We start from the raw sequence: 21720 nt of genomic DNA on the forward strand, positions 1-21720 counted from the left end.
GCTGCTTTCCAGCTCTGCTGAATCTCATTCAGCAGAGAACAATCCTCTGCTGCCCTGTAACAGCCCCTCACAGAAGGTGGTGGTGGGGGAGAAGGGGGGTTTGAAAGTACAAAAAGTGCCCTTATGGGAAGCAAAATTCAAAATCTGCCCCCGGTCACTACATCTCAAAAAAGATATAGCGGAATTAGAAAAGGTATAGAAAAGGATAACCAAAATGATAAAAGGGATGGAACGATTCCCCTATGAAGAAAGGTCAAAGAGGTTAGGGGATCTTGAGCTTGGAGAAGAGACGGCTAAGGGAGATATGACAGAGATAAAATAATAACTAGAATGGGTAAACATGAATCGTTGTTTACTTTTTCAAAAATTACAAACACTAGTGGACATGCAATGAAGTTACTAGGTAATACATTTAAGACAAATAGGAGAAAAATATTTTTTTTTACACAACACATAATTAAACTCTGGAATTCATTGTCTGAAGATGTGATAAAAGCTGTTAGTGTAGCTGCATTTAAGAAAGGTATGGACAAGTTCCTGGAAGAAAAGTCCATAAATCATTATTAAGGTGGACTTGGGGAAATCCACTGCTTATCCCTGGGACAGGCAGCATGGAATCTATCAACCTTTAGGGATCCTTGTGACCTGGATTGGCCGTTGTTGGAAACAGGCTACTGGGCTTGATGGACTTTAGTCTGACCCAGTATGGCAAATGTTATGTTCTTATGTTCTTAAGTGCCCTTTTTACCCCTCCATCATCAACCAATTGCCTAACTGGCTTCCTGCTATGGATACATTTTAAAATGGTTTTATTATAAGTTTATGCCTTTATGGCCAGCTTCTTTTCAAATTCTCTTTTTGCCTGCCTTACCAATGCTTTACATCTAACTTACCAATACTTGTGCTTTTTCCTGTTTCTTCAGATGAATTCTTTTTCCAATTTTTTAAATAAATTCTTTTGGCTAAAGTAGATTCTCTTACCTCATCTTTAACCATGCTGGCAGTTGAATGGTCTTCCTTCTGCCTTTTCTAATTCGTGAAAGATATCTGGACTGGGCTTTGTGTGTGTTTCCTATGCATAGCTTAAATAGATAGCTTAACTCAGCCTATATGCTTATCTACTCCAAGTAGAAGAATCTATACTGGGCAGACTAAGTGTACCAATTTGATCTTTTTCTGCCATCATATAGATTCAACATTGCGTTTTGTTTCCTGCAGAATTTTTATCCTGTTTGACTCAATGCTCTCTTTAACATATAGTGCCACCCTTCCACCAATTTGATCCAGCCTATCATTTTGATATCATTTGTACCCTGACATCACAGTGTCTCATTAGATATCCTCCTTCCACCAGGTCTCTGAGATGCCAATTATATCTACCTCTTCATCCAGTGCTATACACTCTCATTCTCCCATCTTATTTTTTAGACTTCTAGCATTTGTATGCAGACATTACAAAGTATGTTTTCTGTTTGTATTCACAACCTGCTCATCAGTTGACAAAGATAATTCGGAATCTTTCTGCTCTTTACTTAAAGACACCCAGTTCACTTTGGGGTAGATTTTTTTAAAAAGCGCGTTCGCGTACTTTTGTTTGCGCAGCAGGCACAAACAAAAGTACGCTGGATTTTATAAGATACGCGCAAGGCTGCCGATTTTGGGCAGCCGGCGCGCGCCAAGCTGCGCAGCGAGTCTCCGTTCCCTCCGAGGCCAGAGGCAGGCGTAACTTTCCCGATAAAGATCAGGAGGGGGTTTTAGATAGGGATGGGGGCGGGTTAGATAGGGGAAGGTGTGGGTGGGCAGAGGGAATGGAGGAAGGCTGCGCGGCTCGGCATGCACAAGTTGCACAATTGTGCACCCCCTTGTGTGCACTGACCCGGGTTTTTATAACATGCGCGCGGCAGCGTGCGCATGTTATAAAATTGGGCGTAGATTTGTTCGCGCCGGGTTGCGCGAACAAATCTACGCCCGCGCATAGGTTTAAAGATCTGTCCCTAAGTGTTTTGTTTATCTGTTCTTGTTCTTACTGGTTTTTGTTCAACTTTTTTCGTTCAATTTTTCTATTAATTTGATGTCTAGCGTTCTTTGTGATGTACATTGCTTTGAGAGATTTACTGTGAACGGTAAGGCGATCTATAAATGTTCCTAAATAAATTAAGATACACAAGTATATGCTATTTACACAGGTATATGCCGATTTTATGCACACAGCTTTTGAAAATTCACCTTTAATCACGTAAATGAGCTTTTGAAACTTACTACAATATATGCTACTTTTATGCATGTAAATCCTTTTGAAAATTACCCCACTATGAAACTAGACAAGGTACAGAGAAGGCTGACCAAAATGCTAAAGGTGATAGAACAGTTCCTCTGTAAGGAGAGGCTGCACAGTTCAGAGCTGTTCAGTTTGGCGAGGGGATGCCAATGACAGAGGTTTATGAAATCATGAGTGGTGTGAAACAAGTTAATAGAGAACAGCTTTAGCTTTCTATCCTTTCAATCAGTCCTAAAAATAACTGATAGAAGATTTAAAACAAATTTAAGAAAGTATTTTTTTCAGTCCACATACAATTCAGCTGTGGAATTTGTGGCTGGGGGATGCAGTGAAGGAGAATTGTATAGCTGAGTTTAGAAAAGATTTGGATAGGTCCATTAACAGTTATTAACCTGGTAAATGTGGAGATCACCATCTCTTCTTGGAATGATCAACAGGGACTGGATGGTTTCATGAAGATCTGCAGTGTACTTTCAAGAGGCCTAGATTAGCCACTATTGGAGACAGGATGCCAGGTTGGATTGACCATTTGGTCTGACCTAGCATGTCAGTTCTTATATTTTTATGGACAAAGAGAGCAAGTGAGCTATGGAGTAGAAAGAAGAGAATGACAAGGGACTAGTGCTACTTGATATTTACTCAGACCGAAAACAACCCAAAATTAGAGAGCCAGGAAGAGAGACTTTATAATCTCATCATATTTTATTATGGTCTTTTAATTTATTCTTATCTCAGTGTAAGAAAATCAGTGGTAATGGGACAAGAGAAAGCAGAGGAAAAGGGAGAAACACTAGCACAAGAGAGATATGTTTGCTGAGAAAAGAGGCAGAGATACCTAGAACACAAAAAAGAGAGTCAAGAAGACTAGAGCGATAGCTGGCTCAGTGTGTGAGAGGCGAGCATGATAGAGACAGGTTGCTAGAGCAATAGGAGGGACCCACTGTGAGGAAAGTGACAGAACCCAAGAAAAGCAAAACCTGAGATAGACTGCAAGACACGAAGCAGAGAGAGACAGAGCAGAAGAGACAGTGGGAGAAGCAAAGAAAGACGTATGACAGAAAGACGAGACTGAGGCAGAGAGTGAGAGACAGATGCAAAGAACCAAAGAAAATCAGCTATGGAGAAGGCAGGGGGGAAAAATGGACTGAGTTATAAGGGAGCGCATGAGCCTCAGATTACCGGTAATGGCGAATGTCTCGTCCTGCTTTGCTTCCCTTGGCACAGTTCTGTGATGGGTCTTTTCTCTGGTTCATGAAAGGTAGTTTCAGTGAATCCCAGCAAGTCACAGGAAACCCACTTGCTTTTCATAATATTTGGACGCTAAGACGGGAGCGGTGAGCTGGAAGCTAAACAGAAGGAGACAGAAAGAAGGGAGACCCTGTTTGCAGCACATTCCTGCTCAGCTTATCCAATGTCAACGCTGCAAAAATCACAGCTGACAAAAAAAAAAATTACCAGCTTAACGGCTTCCTACACCTTGGACCTGGTCTTTCATTCCCCACCTAGAGCAGACTCAAAGGTTAAAGACTTTCCTCTCATTTGGAACAGAATTTTAGTTCATAAATGGTCTTTTTATTCTAAAAAAAAAAAAAAGAACTGGACAGAGATCCTATCTTAAAGTTTTAACTGAGTGCAGTGCTCTGAGCCCTCCTTGACACTACATTCTCATGGCTGAGCCCTTGCTAGTATTAGTCTCCTGGTCACATGCTCACTACCCCTAAACTGAGCACTACCCAGCATTATAGCTTCCTGGGTCCCACATTCAGTGTTTCCAAGCTACGTCCGTCCCAGTTCTACAACTTCCTGGGTCCTATGCTCACGGCTGCCAAGCTGAGCTCTCCCCATTACTGTAAGCGGCGGGGTCCTCCACTCACTGAGGATTCAGTTTATCAGACTTCTGAGCCCCTAAGGTCCCTGCGCCCATCCAGTGCTAAGTTATTTATTAACTACATCACTGGATTTGGATTCGCCGGCTCTCTGGCAACTGGTGCTCCTGAGTGCATCTGTGGCCTTCAGCTCAGTGCCCTGGCGGAAGAGTGAGCATTTTATTTGATCAGTTAAACCTTTCAGAAGGTCATGGACAGACTGGGGTGAGGGAGGCCAGAGGCCTAGGGGATGTGGGGGAGCAGAAGCTTAGTGGGACAGAAAAATGCATGCGCTTGGGTTTATAGCATGGAGCTGTAGATTGAGATCATTATAGGGTGGCCAGGTGTCCTGCTTTATACAGGACAGTTCTGATGCTAAGAACTTATAAATGGTTAATCAACGCTGTGCAGTCCTCATTTTCAGGGGACTTGTTAAAGCCCTGAAAGCGTAGATTGCTCCTTCACGCCCGATTTTCAAGATCTGCTAATTTTTCCTTTAAAGGTTGGTTAACCTCTTGAAGATCGGTGCAGATATCCTTGACATTTTTAGACATTTCTACCTGGCAGTCAAGGCAGGCGTCTAGGTCATCCACCCGGGGGCCCAGGGTTGCTATTTCTTCTCGGATTTTGTCCATATGTTCTAACATTTCTTGTCTATAGGCTTTAATATCCTTGCGCAAGCTAGTGAACCACTCATTAAATTCAGCTCTGGTGGGGAGTTCAGAGTCTGGGTTAGCTAAGATGTTTGCGCTGAGCGGATCCTCCTCCAGGCCTAGCGTGTCGGCGCCATCTTGGCTGTCTAGCACGCTATTTACACACACACATACACCCACTGATGAACTGTCGTCTTTGTGGTAAGAAAAGCGACGAAAATCAATGTTTTTTCACTTGGTAATCATATTAGTAATCCTTGACCCCGAACACAGTTCCAAATTGAGGAGCTAGGATCAGAAATGGCTTCGATTGAGGCAGATTAGCTGAGCGATAACGGGAGCTCGTGAATCAAGCTGCCATCTCCGCCGATGATGTCACTTCCTCCCCATTGTTTCCATTTTTATCTGTTAATAATAGAATCTGTTACTCTGAGACAATTATCACAGTTCTTTGACAATAATTCAATCCTTGACCCAACATCAATTTGGATTTAGAAAATTCCACAGTACTAAAACTTGACTTTTCTGAAAAGGTAAAACAGATTGGAATATGTTTGTCCACCATTAAACAATGGCTACATCACAACAAATTGGCTTTGAACATTGACTAAACCAAATTCATATCTGTACAATGGTCTTATACCAAAGCTCCTCCTTCATCCATCATTCGACAATGTCATCTTTCTAATCCTTTCCCACACTAAAAGCCTTGGAGTTTGGATTGACACAAATTTATCATTTTGTCATCACATCAAGACTGTCATCAGAGCTGGGTTTTTTTAACTCAGGGTACTCTGTGGACTGAAACATCTTTTAGAATACTTTGATTTTCATCTAGTTGTACAGGCCATAATGCTACCATCATTAGACTATTGTGCTAGCTATTTGAGTTTACCAACATCGTATCTAAGATCATTGCAGCTCCTTCCAAATGCTATAGTTAGGCTTAAATGAGGGAAAGTTTTGCAGGGACCATACTATCTTTACATTGTATAAGCTCCACTAGCTTCCTGTTTATCACAGAATTCAATGCAAAATCTCTATGATGATGCTTAAACTGCCATTCTTGGTGAGCAGCGGGTAGAAGTTAAACGTCATAGCTTTTGCAGTCTGCCGCTGTTAATAGAGTGTGAAAATAGTGGCGGCTTCAAAACAACTTCAATAGTCGGTTTCTGCTGATGAATATTTCTTTAACTGTGGCATATGAGATATTCATACTATTCTGTGCCAATTCAAGTGGCTCTTAAGCCCCTGAGGCAGCTCGTTGAGCGAAACTCGGCCAGAGTCGGGCAAGATTTAATAAAGTCCTATTTTACTGATTCAACTCCTTGTGTTTGTTGTTGTCAGTCATAGTGCCATTATTATGGAGCTCCCTTCCTGAATCTTTACAGTAGACTGAATATATAAAAACCTTTAAAACATTGTTAAAGGTTTTTTCCTTAAACAGACCTATTTATAAAGTTATACACAGTGCACCCTGTATCACAGAGGCAATAGTCCTGTGATATTAGTGTCTTTTAATGCTGCTGGCTATTAATGTATTTTTTGTTCTTGTTTTGATATTTATTTCTGTATATCATTTTATGAATGTAATTCAGTGCCTCGATTTAAGCATTCAATACATTTTAATAAATAAATAAAAATTGTCTCCTGGTAGTTGTGCTAACATTAGTGTGCATGCAAAACTTCCACAAGACTCAGCTTCTGATGGGAGACTTGAGGTCAATTCTATTTTTTTTTTTTTCAAATTCATTTTATTTATATTCCACTTTTCAGCACTTCAAAGTGGATTACATTCAGGTACTGTAGTACTACTATTTTATGGCACAGTGTATTGTGGGAGATGTAGTCCTCACTCCTGCTTTTTGAAATCAGTAATACAAACCAAGAATGCACCAGCAAGGGCAGGGAGATTATCACAGCCAGGTCTGGCCTACAATCTCCCTTTCCAGAAATTGGTAGGGCTCACTAAATGTGAGTAGATACTAATTTGAGCTATATCTTCCCCCTCCTCCTCCTTCTCTCATATTTAAATCTCATAAGTACACATGACGTGAATCTACCACAGATACCTTACTGAAGGGTGGGGCAGGTTCCTGATGGACTGGAAGCTCAGATGTGGAGAAAACTGGAGAATCAGTGTAAGGAAGACAAACAAATTACAGAGGTTGCAAGAATGCTATAGATCCCTACACAAAAACTATACACTAGCCAAAAACTTCAACTTGGTCACATATGCAGATGTCAGGTGCTGGCTGGCACCACATGGCTTTTGATTGATGACTCTGGTCAGGGCTGGTGCAAACATATTTGGCACCCTAGGCAGACCTTTGATCAGTCACCCCCTTCCCCAACACAGTGCTCCCTTCTTTGACAGTATTGGCTCTGGTACAGCATCTCTCTAGACCTCATCCTGGAAGGATTTTGTTATCCTCAAAGTCTTGGAGCTCTAGGCAACTGCCTAGTTTGCCTAATGGAGGCACCGACCCTGACTCTGGTACTCCTTGATATCAGGGACATCATGCCAGACCATCCACTTTAGAAGTGGTTGTTTCTGTGTTTCTCATGTACTAAATATTGTAAAGCATACTGTTGGCTGTTTGGATGAAAAGCACTAGGTAAATTTAAATTCTTAATTATGGACTATGCCTGTCTGACCCAGTTCTCAACAGGAAGATGACTGGTGTGCTTCAACCAAACATCTCCTCTCTATTCCCAATCAAACACAGTGGAAATGAAAGTTTTAGAGATGAAAATGGACCCTGTTTCTCAATCTGTGGTTGGCCAATCTCCATGGTCAAGATGGAAGACTACTAAACCACAGCTATTTTGAAGCTTGCATCCAGAAAAAAACTTAGGGTTCCAGAAATCTCTGTGTGGAACCCTATAACGTGTCATTTTTTCAACTTGTTTTGGGTAGAGAACTCTGGATTGAATTCTGGGTGCCCCCAGATGAGCATTTGCTACATGCATGTTTTTGAAAAGTCAACTGGAAGCTTCAGAATGTAAATCAGTAGTTTTTTTGGTGACCAAAAATAACCCATAGGATGTGAATCCTTATTAATTCTACAGCGGCCACTGTGGAAACGTTTGATGGCCATTCTGAATTCTGAAAAATTCTGGACCCATAGCAGGAAGAGGGGCAGTTCAGTTAGGGGTGCTGCTGGATGAGCAACATTGATTGACACCTCAGTAATAACCACTGTATTTAATCACTGAGGAAAAGTGGAAAACCAGCTCATTGCTCGGGGCAAGATCCAGGGAAAAAGTGAGGTGTCCTCTGATATATATCAGCTGGGAAATATCAGCTTAGATTAGCCACTGCATTTTTCTGTCTTCTAGGAGCTGGAAAACAAAGGTAAAGCTTAGTTTTGCAATGCAAGGATTGCTCAATTGGAAGTGGTGGATTGAGTTTGGGAGTGAATGGTGAAAAAGCAAAAGTCATATATATATATATATATATCACTATAGGGATGTACAGTCAGCAGATTAGGGTTGCCACCAGACCTAGGACAGATTTGGACCAGTCCTGGTATTGTCCCCTTGCATCAATGGCCTTGTTGTTTCAACAAGAAAAGCGAAGACTGCAAGGCCACAGAACTACGACTGTCTTAACCTGCCAGTATTGATCTTGGCCATATGGTGAGGCCATGGAAGATGAATGTGATGTATTGAACTCTATGGATTGTTTTCGGCTCTGGTCACGTGCCTGGTGTTGAGGCAGATTCCTGGATGTTTTCAGCATACAAAATTCTTGTACCCAAAACTTCTTGGCAAAAAAAAAGCATCATTTGCTCTAGGAGGATTGGGAAATATCAGCTTAGATTAGCCACTGCATTTTTCTGTCTTCTAGGAGCTGGAGAACAAAGGTAAAGCTTAGTTTTGCAATGCAAGGATTGCTTAATTGGACGTGGTGGATTGAGTTTGGGAGTGAATGGTGAAAAAGCAAAAGTCATAGCTAAACACAAGGTGAATCTTTTGGCATTAAATACCTTGCTGCCTTATTCGATTGGCCAGTATGCTGGTCTGATTGACCAGTGTGCTAGTCTGATTGGCCAGGCATCACTGGCAATCAGAAGAATGAAAAGAACGTCTTAATATTTGCTTACTCAATTTAAAATATAGAAAGTTAACTTTCCATAGGATGTTTTGGGGCAAGAAGATGTGTGTGTTTGTACTTGGGTGGAGGGAGCAATAGTGTACCCAAAGAATGTGAGGGGCAAGAGCGGAGCCAAATATACAAGGATGCTGTAAAAGATGTGAAGTTGGCCACAGTAGGCTCAGGAGAGGACAGTTTCATCACATGCAAACTGCAAACACAGTGTTCTCTTCTTAGTCCTGTAGCCACACTTGACAGGTGTTGCGTCCGTCAGTCGCAGATGGCTGCGACTGCTCTGCCTTACCTCTTTTCTACCCTTTTGCTCCTCCTTGGGCAAGATGGCTGCCTCCGGTGCCGAGTACCGAAACCCTCGGCGACTCCAGGTCAGCATGGGCGTCCTAGTCCACCATGATCCGTCCCATGGCCTCCTAGGGCGAGCGCGTGCACGTTGCCTACGCCTACGTACACGTCATGGCGGGAACCTCGGGGGCGTCCCCACCGCATGACGTCAATACCTCCAGGTATTTAAGCCTCCGCTACGCTACCTACATTGAGTTAGCAAGGACTTTGGTTTAGCTACTCTGACCGCTCTAAGCTGCTGCTTAGATGCCTCGCTACTCTCCGGGGAATCTCGCTCCTGATGAAGCTCTAGGCACCCGCTCCTCGGGGGCCTCTCGCTTCCAATTACCCTTCGGGGTTTCTACTAACTTGACAACCGCTCCTCAGGGGTCTCTCTCTATTTATTTCAGGATCTCCTGTACTATCAGGTACTCGATCCTCAAGGGCCTACCAGTCCAGTGTATCCTGCACCACGGACCTCCGGTCCCACCATCTTCATTGCCAGGAAGACGCTTGCACTACGCTCCAGTGAGTACCTCTATGATCCAGTTCTCCAACTCCATCCACCAGGCTCGGCTGAACCCGCACCGTGGGTTCCTATCTACCTTGAACATCTGGGTGAGACTTCTACATATGAGACCGTCAGAACGTATTGGCATCTTGCCGGACTCCAGTGCCTTTCCTTCCTGCCTCATACCATCTATCTACAGCAGTACAATAAAGCTTTCCATCTACAAGTGTCCGCTCTCTGCGTTTAGCCTATCGTTCTGATTCCCCAGGGGGCCCCTCCCCATGGGAGGAGTCATCTCCATTGCGACTAAGGGTCCACACAATGCCACAAACACAACAGGCTTATGTTGCTGCAGGATGCCCATGAGACCCATTATATGCATATACATATCTCATGCATATTCTTCATGGATTCTCTGAACAAAAAAACAGATCTCTGCCGTTGTAGGATACTGGCATTTGGCAAAGCATTTAGCTGATGGGGGAAGCGTCATATGCTATGTATCTGTAAATTAGAGACTCATATAACAGGCATGTTATAGAAAACGTTGCAAGCCAGTTACAGATACTGTAACAAGCAAGACAAGTCAGATGAAAAAGATGTTATCAAGTACTGAAGATCATATAATGCAGCGATTCTCAATCAATTTGTCAACAAGAGCTAGGAAGTGTGTCACCAACATTTGACATACACAGCAAGCCTATGCTTTCTATAATAGACACAAGTGCCTGCTGGCGGAGGAGAGTGCAGAGAGCCAGGTACTTGAAATCCTCATCACTGCTCCCTGCAATTACTGCCACTGCCAGCCCAAGCTAGAAATGTGGTTATGCTGTCTTCTCCTCCAACCCCTCTGCCCCCATGGTGATCGCCATCAGCACACCCTGTGCCACCACTAACATCACTGCTGCCACCAGCCCAGGCTAGAAATGTTGCATCCTGCTCCCTCCCCTATGGCCGTGATCGCTACTGCTGCCAGCCTGTCTGGGAAATTTGGAGTCCTGCTCCCTGCCCCGTGGCCATGATTACCACCATTACCAGCTGCAAGGGAGGAGGAGATGGCTCAAGGCACTCCCCTATTTTCTTCCTCCTGATGGCTCTGATTAGTATGTGAAGAGGGTAAATTTTAAAAGGGGTCTAATGGGGGGAGGGGATGAGCCTGGGGAGGCATGAGAGCAGGTGGATGAGCCTGGTGCAGTAGTGTTTGGAACTAGGGGTGGCAATGCATCGTCCCTCAAAGAAATGGCTTGCAGGATTGAGATTAGTTGGGGATGGGGGAGAACTCAATGATTGGATGGTGGTAAGGGAATGGAGACTGAGAGACTGAGTGGGGACTTGGGGCTTAGGGGGAAAGTGGGTACTAAGTGTTTAGATGGGTGTTATATCTAAGGGTGTATTAGATGGGCTGCGGTGTGTGAGACCGAGAATAGAAAGGTGGGATGCGATGAAGAGATGGTGTGAAACTGCGAAGGACCTGGAAGGGAGTGAGACAAGGTGAAAATGGGGGAGCTGGGGAGGAGGAAAAAGGGTTACAAGACAGAAGAAAGGGCTGGAGGCCAGGGAGGAGATGAGTGACAGAGAAGGAGCTAGGGCTGGTGAAAGGTTGGGAAGTAGATGAGGGCCAGGGGAAAGGTGGAAGGGAGGATAGGAAGCTGGGGAGGGAGTAAGAGAGGAACTGCATTCCAGGAGAGTAAGAGTGACAGTAAAGAAGATGGAGCTGATTAGGAAATGATAGAGGAAGGTAAATAAGGGGTTAAGTACAGAGGACTGGGGAGTGAGTGAAGGAAAAGGAGAAATAGCAGGCTGGGGAAGCCGTGAGAGACAGAGGGGAGATGGATTGACTGATAGGATTTAGAGTGGGAGATGAATAGATAGGTGAGAGGTAAAAAAGAGGGAATTTGAAGGGGGAGAAGGAGAGGTGAAATCTAGCTTTGAATGAATAGAGAAGCAGAGAAGAAAAAGATTGAAAGATCAGTGTCAGAGATAGATGCAGGGAAGGAATGGAGAAGACATGGGTTTAGATTTTTATTTACTCGCCTTTCCAAATCCAAGCTCAAAGCAAGTTATAACCAGGTACAGGAGGCTTACAGTAAGAGGCCTATTTACTAAAGGTTTTCTCCAATTTTAAGTGAATTAAAAAAAAACCGGGTGCGCACCAGAACCAGGAGATGGATACGCACCTAGCACATGCACGTATCCACCTGATTTTATAAGCTGCCCACGTGCACGCAAGAGATGGGTGCGCACCTAGCACATGCACGCATCCACCTGATTTTATAAGCCACCCACATGCACGCAAGAGATGGGTGCGCACCTAGCACATGCCCGTATCCACCTGATTTTATAAGCTGCCCACGTGCACAAGAGAGATGGGTGTGCACCTAGCACGTGCACGCATTCACCTGATTTTATAAGCTGCCCACGTGCACATAAGAGATGGGTGTGCACCTAGCACGTGCACGTATCCACCTGATTTTATAAGCTGCCCACGTGCACATAAGAGATGGGTGTGCACCAAGCACGTGCACGCATCCACCTGATTTTATAAGCTGCCCACATGCACGAAAGAGATGGGTGCACACCTAGCACGTGCACGTATCCACCTGATTTTATAAGCCGCCCACGTGCACGCAAGAGATGGGTGCGCACCTAGCACATGCACGTATCCACCTGATTTTATAAGCTGCCCACGTGCACATAAGAGATGGGTGCGCACCTAGCACGTGCACGCATCCACCTGATTTTATAAGCCACCCATGTGCACATAAGAGATGGGTGCGCACCTAGCACGTGCCCGTATCCACCTGATTTTATAAGCTGAGCTGCCCACGTGCACGCAAGAGATGGGTGCGCACCTAGCACGTGCCCGTATCCACCTGATTTTATAAGCCACCCATGTGCACATAAGAGATGGGTGCGCACCTAGCACGTGCCCGTATCCACCTGATTTTATAAGCTGAGCTGCCCACGTGCACGCAAGAGATGGGTGCGCACCTAACACGTGCCCGTATCCACCTGATTTTATAAGCCGGCCACGTGCACGCAAGAGATGGGTGCGCACCTAGCACGTGCACGTATCCACCTGATTTTATAAGCCGCCCACGTGCACGCAGGAGATGGGTGCGCACCTAGCACGTGCACGTATCCACCTGATTTTATAAGCCGCCCACGTGCACATAAGAGATGGGTGCGCACCTAGCACGTGCCCGTATCCACCTGATTTTATAAGCTGAGCTGCCCATGTGCACGCAAGAGATGGGTGCGCACCTAGCACGTGCCCATATCCACCTGATTTTATAAGCCGCCCACGTGCACGCAGGAGATGGGTGCGCACCTAGCACGTGCCCGTATCCACCTGATTTTATAAGCCGCCCACGTGCACGCAAGAGATGGGTGCGCACCTAGCACGTGCCCGTATCCACCTGATTTTATAAGCCGGCCACGTGCACGCAAGAGATGGGTGCGCACCTAGCACGTGCACGTATCCACCTGATTTTATAAGCCGCCCACGTGCACGCAGGAGATGGGTGCGCACCTAGCACGTGCACGTATCCACCTGATTTTATAAGCCGCCCACGTGCACATAAGAGATGGGTGCGCACCTAGCACATGCCCGTATCCACCTGATTTTATAAGCCGCCCACGTGCACGCAAGAGATGGGTGCGCACCTAGCACGTGCCCGTATCCACCTGATTTTATAAGCCGCCCACGTGCACGCAGGAGATGGGTGCGCACCTAGCACGTGCACGCATCCACCTGATTTTATAAGCCGCCCACGTGCACGCAGGAGATGGGAGCGCACCTAGCACGTGCACGCATCCACCTGATTTTATAAGCCGCCCACGTGCACGCAGGAGATGGGTGCGCACCAAGCACGTGCACGCATCCACCTGATTTTATAAGCCGCCCACATGCACGCAAGAGATGGGTGCACACCTAGCACGTGCACGTATCCACCTGATTTTATAAGCCGCCCACGTGCACGCAAGAGATGGGTGCGCACCTAGCACATGCACGTATCCACCTGATTTTATAAGCCGCCCACGTGCACATAAGAGATGAGTGCGCACCTAGCACATGCACGTATCCACCTGATTTTATAAGCCGCCCACGTGCACACAAGAGATGGGTGCGCTCCTAGCACATGCCCGTATCCACCTGATTTTATAAGCCGCCCACGTGCACGCAAGAGATGGGTGCGCACCTAGCACGTGCACGCATCCACCTGATTTTATAAGCTGCCCACGTGCACGCAGGAGATGGATGCGCACCTAGCACATGCCCGTATCCACCTGATTTTATAAGCCGCCCACGTGCACGCAAGAGATGGGTGCGCACCTAGCACATGCCCGTATCCACCTGATTTTATAAGCCGCCCCCATGCACGCAAGAGATGGGTGCGCACCTAGCACGTGCACGCATCCACCTGATTTTATAAGCTGCCCACGTGCACGCAGGAGATGGATGCGCACCTAGCACATGCCCGTATCCACCTGATTTTATAAGCCGCCCACGTGCTCGCAAGAGATGGGTGCGCACCTAGCACATGCACGTATCCACCTGATTTTATAAGCTGCCCACGTGCACATAAGAGATGGGTGCGCACCTAGCACATGCCCGTATCCACCTGATTTTATAAGCTGCCCACGTGCACGCAAGAGATGGATGCGCACCTAGCACGTGCACGTATCCACCTGATTTTATAAGCTGAGCTGCCCACATGTACGCAAGAGATGGGTGCGCACCTAGCACGTGCCCGTATCCACCTGATTTTATAAGCTGAGCCACCCACGTGCACGCAGGAGATGGGTGCGCACCTAGCACGTGCACGCATCCACCTGATTTTATAAGCCGCCCACGTGCACGCAGGAGATGGGTGCCCACCTAGCACGTGCCCGTATCCACCTGATTTTATAAGCCGCCCACGTGCACGCAGGAGATGGGTGCGCACCTAGCACGCGCACGCATCCACCTGATTTTATAAGCCGCCCACGTGCACGCAAGAGATGGGTGCGCACCTAGCACGCGCACGCATCCACCTGATTTTATAAGCCGCCCACGTGCACGCAAGAGATGGGTGCGCACCTAGCACGTGCACGCATCCACCTGATTTTATAAGCCGCCCACGTGCACGCAAGAGATGGGTGCGCACATAGCACGCGCACGTATCCACCTGATTTTATAAGCCGCCCACGTGCACACAGGAGATGGGTGCGCACCTAGCATGTGCACGCATCCACCTGATTTTATAAGCCGCCCACATGCATGCACAAGTTCCAATGCATGAATATCTCGCATCAGGGAAAAAAGGGGCTGAATGTGGGCTTGGTGTGTGCAGAGTGCGGGCATTCCAGGGCGGCACCAAGAGATATGTGTGCAAATACCTAGGCACCTGGGTGCACGACCGGGTATATTGGAGCATAGAAATTCTGCTTTGGAGGAGGTGTTAAGTCTCAATAAAACCATTTCCAGGCATCTCTAAGGTGTTTGAGGGGCTATGAGTTAACTGGGGGGGAGTGCAGGCTAAACAATCAGAGGGATTTGGAGGACCTAGCTGTAGACTGGGCTGAGTGGTGGACGGACTGGTGAAACTGGTCATGGCGTGGATGTGCACCTGTTATAAATTTCCCTCACTTGCACGGCTCAAAGCCGTCATTACGCAGCTGTGCGCTCACACTTGTAAAATTAGGAGCACACAAACGCGCGCCAGGGCTATTTTATAACATGCGCCCGTATGAGCGTGAAGCGTATAAAATTGCCAGGTATCTGGCTGCACGCCCATGTACACATGTATATGTGCACCCGCACACCTATTTGAAAGTTACCATCCCTGTGTTTATGGAAAAAATAGGGCTCTGAGGCAATGGAGGGTTAAATGCATTGCATGCGGTCACAGGCATGAGTGAGAGAAATGGGATTTATAGCTGTTCTAACTAGGACAAGACTCCTCCATTCTATGAAAGGACTTAGACCAGCAAAACGAAAGTGGAAATGAGAGACCCGGAATACCCTGATTAGAAAAATAAAACTACCTGTACAGCCAATTTAGGAAAAGATGTTAGTTTCAGTTTTTAGTGATTGGAATATGTCGGCTTTGGGAATGTGCATTTCTTTTATCTTTGTGTACTTGCGTCTGCGTGTCTGTTTTGCAGGTTTTTTTGTGTTTCTTCACAAAGTGTCTGGCAGTGGAGGGATTTTGGGTTGCTGTTATGGTGGTGATACTTGAATTGGTATATATATATTTTTTCCGATGGTGAGTTGAAATGGAAAAAACATCCTAATTCTGCTCTGTATAAACTCCAGAATAGGACAAAATATTTTCGATGTTGACAAGGAAATGCATGAGAGTTTGTCTACCCTTCAACCCCAGACTTCTCCCTGGTGATGTAAGCATTAAAACCTTTGTGAAAAAAATAAAACGTAATAACTATAATGTCAATAACAGCTTGTAAAAAAATACATTGTTATGAATATTGTATCTTTCTTTTGTGCCACTTTTGACAGTATAATACTATTAGGATTTTCCTTAGTTCAACTGTGGCGTGTAGTATAGAATGTGTCATGCACTTGAGCATTGTCTGTCAGGTATGTCACAATGGAAAAAGGCTGAGAACCACTGAGGTAGTGAGTTGGGTAGCATACAGAACTTTATACATTCCCATAGATTGATAAATACTCTAAAGACACTTAATGGTAGTTTAAAATTATCTTTAATAACAAAAAAACAAAACAAATCCTTAAAATAAACCCATGGTTTCTAAAGTGTAATATATATTAAACTCTATTATCCCATTTTCCAAAGTACATATTTAAATATAAAGCTTTTTTTTTTTTCCAAAAAAAATGTTTACACTTTTTCCTCCCTTAAAAAGCAGAGTTGCATCCCTAAAACAGTAACATCTTTATACAGTGTGTAAAACGCTGACATTCCCTGGGCAGTACAGCCATCGCATGGCCTGGACTTTCAAAGCACAGCCCAGACCAGTGGCTCTCAGCTGGAGAAGTGACAGAACCTTCTCCCATTCCCTTCACAAACACAGAGAATGAGAAGTCCTCCAAATCACAGTTCGTAACAGTTTTAATTTGGTAGGCAATGGTAAGGCACAATGACTTTGATGTTCTGGCAATAAGTAACAGAGCTGAAGTTTTCTGATTGGTGCCTCATGACTACTGCAAGAGCTTGCTAATTAAAGCTAAATTTTACCTTAACAACATGGGAACCATTTTTAGAAGTTTCGATAATAAGAGTCTTTGGATCCAATTATGGTTTCTTCCATTGAAGGCTGTAGCACAGGAGGTCTCAGGTTCGGGACCACCATTTGTCTGGCTCAGTTGGGCCCAAACATAATACGGAGGTTTGTGTGCTCAGGAGAGAGGAAAGGCAGCTGCCACGACTGTGGAAGCCCCTGCTGGTCAACGAGTGGTACTGAGGGTGCCCCACCAGCCCCCCGGCTGGCAAGCATCCCAGTACCATTTAAGGAGGCAGGGAAGGCAAAAGTGCAAAATAAGGCTAGGTCCTTTACTACTAAAAGCCTCACTGGAAACAGATATGTAAGGGACTGAGCAGGAGAGAAGGCTGAATACAATGAACAAACATCTTTATCCATTATTTTAAAAAAATCCCTTCTGTAACTAAGAAATATCTTGAATGATTGGGATTCATATTTTGGTGCTTTGTTTAGTGGGGCAAACTGTAGGCAGCAACAACACTTGAGGTTAGCATTGCCAGGCAGCAACTCCCTATCACAGAGGTCATGCTGAGCCAGTGCTGGTTTTACTCCTAATTGCATCTATTTTATTTATATTCCACCTTTCAGGCACTTCAAAAGGGGATTACATTCAGGTACTGTAGCTATGTCTCTGTTCCTAGTGGGCTTGTACTCTAAATGTGTACCTGAGACAAGTGAGAATGAAGTGACTCACCCAAGGTCACAAGGAGCAGCAGCAGGATGTGACCCCTGACTTCCCTAGTTTATAACACACTGCTCTAACCATTAGGCTACTCCTCTACTGTGACATGGAGTCATTGTTCTACCTAAGTAAAGATGGAATACCAAGCCCCATGGCTGCACTTGGGGGTTGGGGGTTGGGGGAGTGGAATCAGGTCTGGTTAAGCCTATCATTCATGACATGGACTTGTTGACCACTCTAGCCCAGGGATATCTTTGTCCAGCTCTGCCTTAAATAGGAAAGAAAACTTAAGCACTCAAGCCAATAAAAAAGAATGACATACCCATTATCCAATATTTCGATCCATATCTGCCTTAAATTAGATCTGAGTGGCAGCCATTTTGTGGCTTTTTGAAACAGGAAATAATGTCTCAGTTGGACACTGTTGGGCTTTGGCAGACATGGTATTAGTAATTCCTGTTTCAGTAATCCATAAAATGGCTGCTGACCTGAATTTAGTACAGGACACTAACTTGTACCTGAAGATTGCAGAAGCAATAATTAAACTGCTTGCATAGGTGTAAACTCCATGTACAGTTTTTACCCATGGAGTTTGCACCAATAATCAAAGCAAAATTACATAGGTAGTTTTGCTTTGATTATTGCCCCAGGTAAAAGTACTCACAGAGATTTCTATTTGCTTTCTCTTTGAATACTTTTTTTGGCCAAAACAACACATGCAGTTTTGAAAACTCAAACCAAGGCATGTTGTTGCCTCCCCTGACCTAACCCTGCCTGTGGCAACACCTCCAAACAATGTATGCAAAATTATGTGCATTGTCGAACAACATATGTAATTTTACCCACATGGGGGTTGGGCAATTTTCAAAGAGTCCATTTCTGTGGAAATGGCTTTAAACATTGCTCTCTGCACCTCCAGACTCTTGCCCCTTCCAACTGAACTTTCTATGGGCTTTACAAAGCAGAAGGACAGAGCTTACCCTTTTTTCCTCTGTTTAAGTTTTCCTTTTTTTTTAATCAATAAATCCCTTTCTTTTGAGGTTTTCCTTGTGGTTGCCCCTCAGGAGATTTATATAATAGTTGACAATAATCAAGCATTGTGGCTGGTTAGACAGCATCATGTGACTGCCCAGCATGCTCGGATGTGCAATCAGATCACTATGCGGGTGCAACCAGTGACAGTGTATGACATCACATCATAATCTGCTTGCAATTACTACAAGGACAGTTAAAGAGAGAAACAGGATCAACCGGTTTTATTTTAATATTAAAACCGGTGCAGATGTTAGGTGACAGGACATCCTGTGTGATTACTTTGCCTTTCACAGGAGCCAGAGTCTTGGAACCAGACCAGTTCACTTTGTATTAACTCCATATCCCTCTGCCCCCTTCTTGTTGCAATGAGTCATTTCTCTGCGTCCAGTACAAATGCTTTCTGAAGACATTGTTCAGGCTCTGCATATGTTAGTCAACACATTGTGCGTACTGTAGAGAGGTGAGATGTATAATGGGAGAGAGCAGAGAGAGATGGGACTGTTGGACAGTTTAATGACAGTTTGCTTTCACTTGGACCAATTCCTTCAGATCCTCTGGGAGGTCCCTGCTATTAATTTAGAATATCTGAGGGGATGTACTGAAGTTCTAAATCAGAACTGGTAACCCAAGGATTTTGTGGGGGAGGTGGGGGATCAAGAGGCCAGGTCCTACCTGAATGGCCTTTACGGGGAATCTGTGTGTGTGTGTGTTTTGAACCTTCAGACTTTGAGGTTTTTGACATTTTTTTTGTTTTAAAAGTGTATAGCACTTTACACACACTTAACGTTCTGCTGACATATACAACACATCCTAAATTATTCTAAATCTTACTATTAAGCTGTTAGTTGAAAATTTCTCTATCCTGTTCCTTCAGAAACAATTGTGCACCTAAGGCAGAAGCTACGTTAACAGACCAAAGCACAACAAATCCGATCCGATTGGTCCCCATGACTATGATGTCACCACACTCACATTGCATGAATCAAATAACCAGTGAGCATGGTGTAATTTGCAGCACATGCTCAGTGTGTCCACTGCAAGAGATTGTAGAGAGAGTTGTGCATTCAGAAGTAGGTTGGAGTCTACAGACCTTGGTTTCTTTTTAACCCCACCAACTATATAACTATGGAGGGCAAGAACAGGGGGACTGAAAAGGACTGTAAAACTAATGGCATTGAAAACAATGTTTAATTGACACAGGGCATGTTGCTACTTGCCATGGATCCTTTTTAAGTAGTCCACAGCAGTAAAAAGCTTCCTTAAAGTCAAGGCCAGGGCTAGGATAATTCTTCTTTGTACTGGAAAGCAGAGAGGGGCTGAGGCAGAATATATCATATAGGTCCTACGAAGCTCAACAATGGAGCATTCGGTTTCTCAAGTTTTTCCTTCCCTCATCCCTTTTCCTGCCCCCTTTCCTCCCTTCCTTCCCTCTTCCATGGACCGATGCCGGAGACTTCGAACAACAGAAAATCTTTGGTTTATGTCCATGCAGGAATTAAATACAGTGTTTAAAACTCTTTTTTTTTTTTTTGTTCTGATTTTTGGTCTTTATTTACATTCCTAGCTTTTCTTCTTTTTTTCTGGAACTCAATAATTTCCTGTACTTTGAAAACTTTATGATGCATTGAGGAGAGATCTGCTGTACAGGCTCTGATAATATGATCCTGTCTCACTGAGAGAAGTGGCCGGTTCATAGGTGTGCTTGCTTTCCATTGGGGAGGAACCAAAGCTGCTGTAGGCCATAGCTTGCTCGTAGGACTTAAGGTCCATCTTGTGGTTCTGTTCTGAAGACATCAGATTAGTAATGGAAAAGGGGTGATTGAAGTTATACTGAGGGTCCATTTTGAGATCATTTGGAAGGTCCATGTTAGTGATGGAGGTGGAAAAGAAATGGCTGCTCATGGACTGGGCTATGGGGATGGGAGAACTCTCAGAGGTGGGAGGGGACCCCTGCCCACCAGAACAATCTATTTGAACCAAGCTTCTCTGTTCTTCAGATCCATGGGAGGTATCTGAATGGCCTGATTCAGCCCCTTCTGAGCCAGCATTTGGACTCTGACCTTCAGGGTGACCTCCTAAATGCTTGGTTGCAGCTTCCCGAGATGGAGAAGTCTTCAAAGGTGGCTTCTTGGCTTTGTCTTCCAGCTTGAAGCGTTTTTGCCTGCGGAGATAGCAGCCATTCTCAAACATGTTGCCAGAGTTGGGGTGCAGGGCCCAGTAGGAGCCTTTGCCAGGCTTATCAGGAGATCGAGCCACCTTCACAAAGCAGTCATTGAAGGAGAGGGAATGGCGGATGGAATTCTGCCACCGCTGCTGATTCTCCCTGTAGTAAGGGAAGAGGTCCATGATCCATTGGTAGATCTCATTCAAGGTCAGCATCTTGCTGGGAGCTTGCTGGATTGCCATGGTGATTAGGGAGATGTAGGAATAGGGTGGCTTGGCATGAGTCAAGGTCCGCCGATATGGTTTGGTGATCTCCTTGGGTCTGTTGATGCTAGATGGTGAGTAACCTAATGGGGCCATGACTTGGCTCATGTTCTGATAAGGAGACAGAGAACTGATGGCTGCTGCCTGAGTCCCCAGTGGAGTCAGTGCCGGGCTGACAGGGGAAGTCACTGAGGACAATCCCATGGGGTTGGTGGTGCCAGCCAGTCCCGATAAAGAGGGGCCATTTAGCCCATTGCTTGGGTAGGGAATATTCATGGAGCCAGGAGAACTGACAGAATTCAGGGTCATGTAGGAATTCATGGACCCCAGACCAGGTGCCATAGTGCTCACCGATGGATAAATCTAAGAAAAACAAGAAAAGAAATATATGTGTCAGTGTACAACCTTACAAAGTTTTTATTGGAGCAAGAGTTAACCCCTGCCCACTGACGCCCTAGAAATTATTGCCATGGGAATTCTCCTATTACCTCACCAACAGCATATACCTACATAAAGACCAGTGCAGGAATATTCACAAACCATTAAAAAATATCCATCAGAAATAGAGTAACCATTTAACTCTTTGTTGAGTGGGAAAGGATGA

The 21720-nt window shown here is 45.0% G+C and overlaps 1 protein-coding gene across 1 annotated transcript in view; it reads right to left on the bottom strand.

Annotated features, from left to right (window-relative positions):
- Window positions 1-20137: 20137 nt before the first annotated feature.
- The window catches only part of FOXA3 (forkhead box A3), a 56268-nt gene continuing 54685 nt past the window's right edge, over window positions 20138-21720 (bottom strand). The window contains exon 2 of the mRNA XM_029571376.1: window positions 20138-21479. Within this exon, the coding sequence (XP_029427236.1) occupies window positions 20304-21479 (1176 nt within the window). The 3' untranslated portion in view covers window positions 20138-20303. The remainder of the gene's footprint in view (window positions 21480-21720) is intronic.

This window comes from Rhinatrema bivittatum, chromosome 11 (genome assembly GCF_901001135.1).
Source record: "Rhinatrema bivittatum chromosome 11, aRhiBiv1.1, whole genome shotgun sequence".
Classification (NCBI taxonomy): Eukaryota; Metazoa; Chordata; class Amphibia; order Gymnophiona; family Rhinatrematidae; genus Rhinatrema; species Rhinatrema bivittatum.